This window comes from Rhincodon typus, chromosome 5, assembly GCF_021869965.1.
Source record: "Rhincodon typus isolate 14 chromosome 5, sRhiTyp1.1, whole genome shotgun sequence".
Classification (NCBI taxonomy): Eukaryota; Metazoa; Chordata; class Chondrichthyes; order Orectolobiformes; family Rhincodontidae; genus Rhincodon; species Rhincodon typus.
Genome location: NC_063336.1, coordinates 104107758 through 104114369, shown reverse-complemented (window position 1 = coordinate 104114369; position 6612 = coordinate 104107758). Strand labels below are relative to the sequence as shown.

The window sequence follows — 6612 nt, the reverse complement described above, 5'->3', positions numbered from 1 at the left end:
AACAAACATAAGTAAACAGAGCCAAGATACTGATCAGCCATCTTGGGTAGCAGCACAAAACAGGAGCATTTGCATTAGCCACCATGGGATCCACAATATATACAGCTACACTGACTTCAGTGGAACTAAGTAATAGATAGGGCATATTACACATGGCCAATGCACTGAATAGAAAGTCTAAATGAGAACCACAAGATTGACATCTTGCAAAGAAAAAATCTCCATAATAATAGAAGCCATGAATAAATATTCACTTTTGCATCAACCATTCATGGATAACAAATGAAAGTTGTAATAAATTATGCATAAAGCATGCAAATGTTTGAAGAATTAAGTTCCTCCTTGATATTTTGTTCAGCAAAAAAACACACAATTCCTTTCAAAATGACATCAAAACTGCCACCGCTAACACCAGGCTGCATCATTTCAGAATTATGACACCGCACAAGTAGATCTATCTGGTGCCTGACACCATGTCAAACCCTCTGAGCAAGGGTCACTGGACCCAAAATGTTAACTCTGATTTTTTTCTTCACAGATGCTGCCAGACCTGCTGAGCTTTTCCAGCAACTTCTGTTTTTGTTCCTGATTTACAGCATCTGCAGTTCTTTCGGTTTTTACCATGTCAAACAGATTCAAGAAGAGGCGGCACGGTCGCTCAGTGGTTAGCACTGCTGCCTCACAGCGCCAGGGACCCGGGTTCAATTCCACCCTTGGGCAACTGTCTGTGTGGAGTTTGCACATTCTCCCCGTGTCTGCGCGGGTTTCCTCTGGGTGCTCCGATTTCCTCCCACAGTCCGAAGATTTGCAGGTTAGGTGGATTGGCCATGCTAAATTGCCCTGTAGTGTCCAGTGATGTGTAGGTTATGTGCATTAGCCACAGGAAATGCAAGGGTACAGGGATAGGGTGGGACGGGTAGGATGGTCTTCGCAGGGTCAGTGTGGACTCAATGGGCTGAATGGTCTGTTTCCACACTGTAGGGATTCTATGATTTTATGATAAGATACTAACATCTGACCATGAATCTAATCATGCACTGTGTCAGCAAAAATACAGCATTTGTAACCTCAATGTTATCCTCCAAAAGATAACTGTATTTAAACAGAATTTAAGTCCACACTTCTAAGCGGGAGATTTATTTCAATTAGTCACACTCCATAAAACTAACCCACCACTGACTACTAGCTCCCTAAATTTATACAACCAAGTCAAACCAATTAACTCAATTAATATATTCATCATCAGTTCCCTCATTTCATTAGGTCTCAGGCATTCCTTCAGACCATATTAGATTATAACATTGAACATATTTAAATAATTCATTTAGTTAACATAGCGGTGTTAAATATAGTAATAACCACTTACTTTGAGCAGTGGAGATGCGCCCAAGGCTACCAAAGCCTTCGCTTGCTGGTTCAGTATGTACTGAAAGCCTTCACAAACATACCATTCACAGCCTCGATCTAAGACACAATACAGACACTTGATCAATATAGCAATGAAGCATTACAGGTTAGGTTCTGGTTAAAAATTAATCGTTTACATGCACAGCTGATTACTACTTGAAGGAAACCAACAAAGCCTATTAAATGCATAGCAATAGCACTCTTTAATTCCACATCTATAATGTGACAAGATTTTCTTTCTTTGCAGAAAAGGGGTCAAGTTCATGCATTGGCAATGCTTGCAAATACTGCAGCAAAAAAAGTTATGAGTTTGGTTTGCATATGAACTTTGCAATTAAGAGAAATATAACAATGATATAAAAGATGGACTAATTGGACTAAATTGCTAATTGTCCCTCAGTTAAACTCAACCAAAGCCCATAAACATTAATCTACTGATTAGAGAGAGACAGAAATGCAAATCCATCAAGGACAATGTAGGTTATAATGGACAGTAAAGAAACAGATCTATTAAATGAGTACTTTCCATCCCTGTTCACAGTGGAGAAAAAGTTCAAAATACTAGTTGTACAAGAAGTCTAAAAGATAATTCAAGGAGAGACACTCAGTGGATTTAACATTAATTAAAATGGTAATGGAGAAAATAATGGGATAAATCTCCAGGACCTGATGGATTCCACCCTGGGGTATTAAAAGAAACTGCAGGTGTACCAGCAATAAATTTCAAAAACATTCTAGATTGAGGACTGGTGCCTGTGGATTTGAAAATTGGAATTATCTAAGATGATGGATGGAAGAAAGCACCATTGCTAGACTCATACCAAGCACAAAGGAAGCTGGTAATGGTTTTTAAGAAGCCAATCAACTTAGCCCCAGGACAATGCAGCACATGTTGTTCAGGATAGATTTTTTAATTCAACCTGTCCAGACACGTTTACAACACACCTCTGGAGCAAGTGGGACTTGAACCTGGGCCTTCTGATGCAAGAGTCCACATGTGCTAGGCACAGCCATCTTCAGCTGCTTACATAATGACCTCCCCTCCATTTTAACGTCAAAACTGGGGATATTCGCTGATGAGCACGTAGCGTTCAGGGCCACATGCAACTGTTTGGACACAGACTACTTCAGTATCTATATGCAGAAAAACGTGGACGACATTCGGGGTTGAGTAATAAGTGATATTCACACCATACAAGTGCCAGGTAATAATTATCTCCAACAACAGTAAAGGTAGACATTTGCACTTGACCATTGCTGAATCACAATTATTGATGTCCTGGGGAGAATATAAATATTGTGGCTATTCCGTTCTCCATTTATTTGATTGACTACAGCTCCAGCAATACTCAAGAAGCTGGACACTGTTCATGACGACGCTGCCTGCTTGATCAGCACATCCACCACCATATTCATGCAGTCAAGACGACACAGGGCCTTAGTCCAACGTCTCACCTGAAAGACAACATCGCTGACACAACTGAAGGATCTGGACTGGATATCCAAGAGTTATGGAGAAAAGCCAGTTTAATCCCCAAACAACACTGGTATTAGCAAATTATTTGCCCATTCTTTCAGACTATTTCCTGCAGAGCAAGAGTTCACTTGCAGATTTTTCTTTAAAAAATCCATCAAGAATTCATTTTTTCTAGTTGTTTTGAATAAGGGAGCACAGTAATAGTGCAGAGGTACTCGCAATAGGGGTATTCTACAGATGGCCTCGGGAAAAAACAGCAGTGTTTGGTGACGCTGGAATTTTGGAGTGATGTACGTATGTGCTCATACAGCACGCACACAGTTCCAGGCCCCGTACATCACTGTGTCCTACACAAACTTCCGCAATGCACAAGTGCACAGAAGTAGTGCAGGAGAATTGAACAACCCAATATCTCATTCACTCGTGCTTGGGCAAGCATCTCCTTAGAGCATACTACACATGATCCTTGGTGTCAGCTAATGCAACCAAATAAACTTGTGGGCTAAGTAGGGTGAAGGCAGGAGGAGGAAAGTAGAGATTGATCTGATAACTCACTAGCGAAAGGCCCAGCAGGATTTAATGTAACTGATAGCTCATTAGCATTCTGTTTATAATGCTTAAACAATTCATTTAAATTGCGAGCCTGGAGGTAAATATAAATTTTAATTTGAAGAATTACTCTGATGTACTAATTCCAATAAAGACACAGAAATAAAAAATTTAAAATGCTTAAAATTCTCAGCAGGTCAGGCAGTATTTTAGTCCCAATGAATGTTTCAGGACAAGATGATATTTGACTGTTTCACTCCACTGAGATTTTGATTTCAGATTTCCAACCCCAATAGTGTTTTATTTTTGTATAAAAGTCCCTGTGAAACCTCAACAACTTCACAGAGTGATTCGTTGTCAGTTCTGATGTTTCTTACAAATTTAAAAAATTGCATAATATTTAAATCATGTGTTTGCACGTTGACTCAGTCATTAGTATGCGTTATTTATAAACTCAATTTTAATAGTTTATGAGCAGTGAGTAAAGGACCTTTACTATTTCTCATTTTAGCAGGTGAGTCTCCTTTTTTCTTACAAGGCCTCAATCTTGAAAAAGCTCTTTGTATAGATATTAATTTCAATCCAAACTAGAATGATGCTAATGCATAGTCAGAAACATTTCTAGTTTTTTTTTCATTTATTCCACATTCTTTGGACAACTCTACCCTAAAATATTATTCAAAAATCAACTGCAAATTGTTAATCAAAATGGCTAAAAGACAGCAGGATAAATAATCTGTATCTACCGAGTTTATTTCTCTTCTTCAGTCCTTTGGAGATAGTGTTCACTCTTGCATTTTGCATAAAAATCTCAGAGGGAGCATCTGCTGTTTTCTGTCAGAGAGGAAAAAAAAATGCGTTTTAAAAGGCAACGTCAGGTTTGCTTTACAAGAGTGCTGAATTAATACAATGCTTGAGTTTGCTTCAGTAATATTGAAAGTGCTGGTAGCAGAATTTCATAAGGTTATTATCCTCTTCAATCCCACAGAAAAGAAAGCTACAAATGAGAGCAAACCAGTCTCCTCTTCTTCCAGACGCACTGTAGAGAAAGATAGTATTTGTGACAAGGAAAAAATAAAGGCTATTTGTGTGACTATATTCAAGAAAAAGGTGGATGCATGGGAGATAACTGATGTCATCAGTTCTACAACTGAACAGAGACTGCAATCAAACTCCTTTGCTGAGTCCTCATGCAACAATATGCGGTAAATAATCAAGGATTACATTTGGTCATGGCAAAAAAACTTCAGGGACAAACAAATGCAGCGTAAAGAATCTTAGTGTCTAACTTGTAAAAATAGTCAGGAGAAACTAGAGTTTCCCCATTAAAGCATTCTTGTAAAATCGCTTCTGAAATTTTTGAACAGCTGGATACTTCTGATTCTTCCATTGTAAAGAGCACTTTTCTTCAAATGTTTCTTTACTTTGGAACTGTGGACTAAAATAAGACAGGATATTGCTTTAAAACAAGGAAGCTATGAAAGATGTTGCAGATTTAAAACAAGTTAGTGGAAGTTGATTGGGGGAAGCTGTTCGCAGGTAAATGGACATCTGGAAAATGGGAAGCCTTCAACAATGAGATAACAAGAGTCCAGAGACAGAATGTTCCTGTTAGGGTGAAGGGCGCAACTGGTAGGCATAGGGAAGGCTGGATGACTAGAGAAATTGAGGCTGTGGTCAAGAAAAAGAAGGAAGCATATGTCAGGTATAGACAGCAGGGATTGAGTGAATCCCTAGAAGAGAATAAAGGCAGTAGGAGTATACTTAAGAGGGAAATCAGGAGGGCAAAAATGGGACATGAAATAACTTTGGCAAATAGGGTTAAGGAGAATCCAAAGGGATTCTACAAATACATTAAGGCTAAATGGGTAACAAGGGAGAGAGTAGAGATCCTTAAAGATCAGCAAGGCCACTTACGTGTGGAACCGTAGGAGATGGGTGAGATACTAAACGAGTATTTTGCATCAGTGTTTACTGTGGAGAAGGAAATGGAAGGTATAGAACATGGGGAAATAAATAGCAACATCTTGAAAAATGTTCATATTACAGAGGAGGTGCTCAATGTCTTAAAACACAAAGGTGGATAAATCCCTGGGACCTGATCAGGAGTACCCTAGAACTCTGCGGGAAGCGATTGCTGGGCCCCTTGCTGAGATATCTGTGTCATCAATGGCCACAGGTGAGGTGCCAGAAGACTGGAGGTTGGCTAACGTAGTGCCACTATTTAAGAAAGGTGGTAAGGAAAAGCCAGGGAACCATTGACCGGTGAGCCTGACATCGGTGATGGGCCAGTCTTTGGAGGGGATCCTGAGGGACAGGATTTACACGTATTTGGAAAGGCAAGGACTGATTAGGGATAGTCAACATAGCTTTGTGCATGGAAAATCGTGTCTCACTAACTTGACTGAGTTTTTTGAAGTAACGACGAGGATTAATGAGGGAAGAGCAGTGGATATAATCTTTATGGACTTCAGTAAGGTGTTCGACAAGGTTTCTCATCGTAGACTAGTTAGCAAGGTTGGAGCACGTGGAATACGGGGAGAACTAGCTACTTGGATACAGAACTGGCTCGAAGGTAGAAGACAGAGGGTGATGGTAGAGGGTTGCTTTTCAGACTGGAGGCCTGTGACTAGCGGTGTGCCACAAGAATCGGTGCTGGGTCCACTGCTTTTTGTCATTTACATAAATGATTTGGATGCAAACATTGGAGGCATGGTTAGTAAGTTTGCAGATGACACCAAAATTGGAGATGTAATGGACAGAGAAGAAGGCTACCTTAGAGTACAACAGGATTTTGATCAGATAGGTCAATGGGCCAAAGTGCTGCAGATGGAGTTTAATTTAGATAAACGTGAGGTGCTGCATTTTGAAAAGGCAAGTCAGGGCATATACACTTGATGGTAAGGTCCTGGTGAGCGTTGCTGGACAAAGAGACCTTGCAGGTTCATAAATTCCTTGAAAGTGGACTCTCAGATAGATAGGACAGTGAAGAAGGCATTTGGTATGCTTGCCTTTGTTAGTCAGTGCACTGAATACAGGAGTTGGGAGGTCATATTGCGGCTATACAGGACATTGATTTGGCTACTTTTGAAGTATTGCATGCAATTCTGGTCTCCCTCCTGTAGGGAAGGATCTTGTGAAACCATAAAAAGTTCAGAAAAGATTTCTGAGGATGTTGC

At 39.9% G+C, this 6612-nt stretch overlaps 1 protein-coding gene across 3 annotated transcripts in view; it reads right to left on the bottom strand.

The window, feature by feature from the left end:
- Positions 1 to 4263, bottom strand: part of taf1b (TATA box binding protein (Tbp)-associated factor, RNA polymerase I, B) — a 78039-nt gene extending 73776 nt beyond the window's left edge. For all 3 annotated transcript variants that reach the window (XM_020527453.2, XM_048597187.1, XM_048597186.1), the window contains exons 1-2: positions 4180 to 4263; positions 1367 to 1464 (exon numbers count right to left, since the gene is read on the bottom strand). In XM_020527453.2, coding sequence (XP_020383042.1) covers positions 1367 to 1464; positions 4180 to 4237 — 156 coding nt within the window. In that variant the 5' untranslated portion in view covers positions 4238 to 4263. The remainder of the gene's footprint in view (positions 1 to 1366; positions 1465 to 4179) is intronic.
- Between the last annotated feature and the right edge of the window lie 2349 nt (positions 4264 to 6612).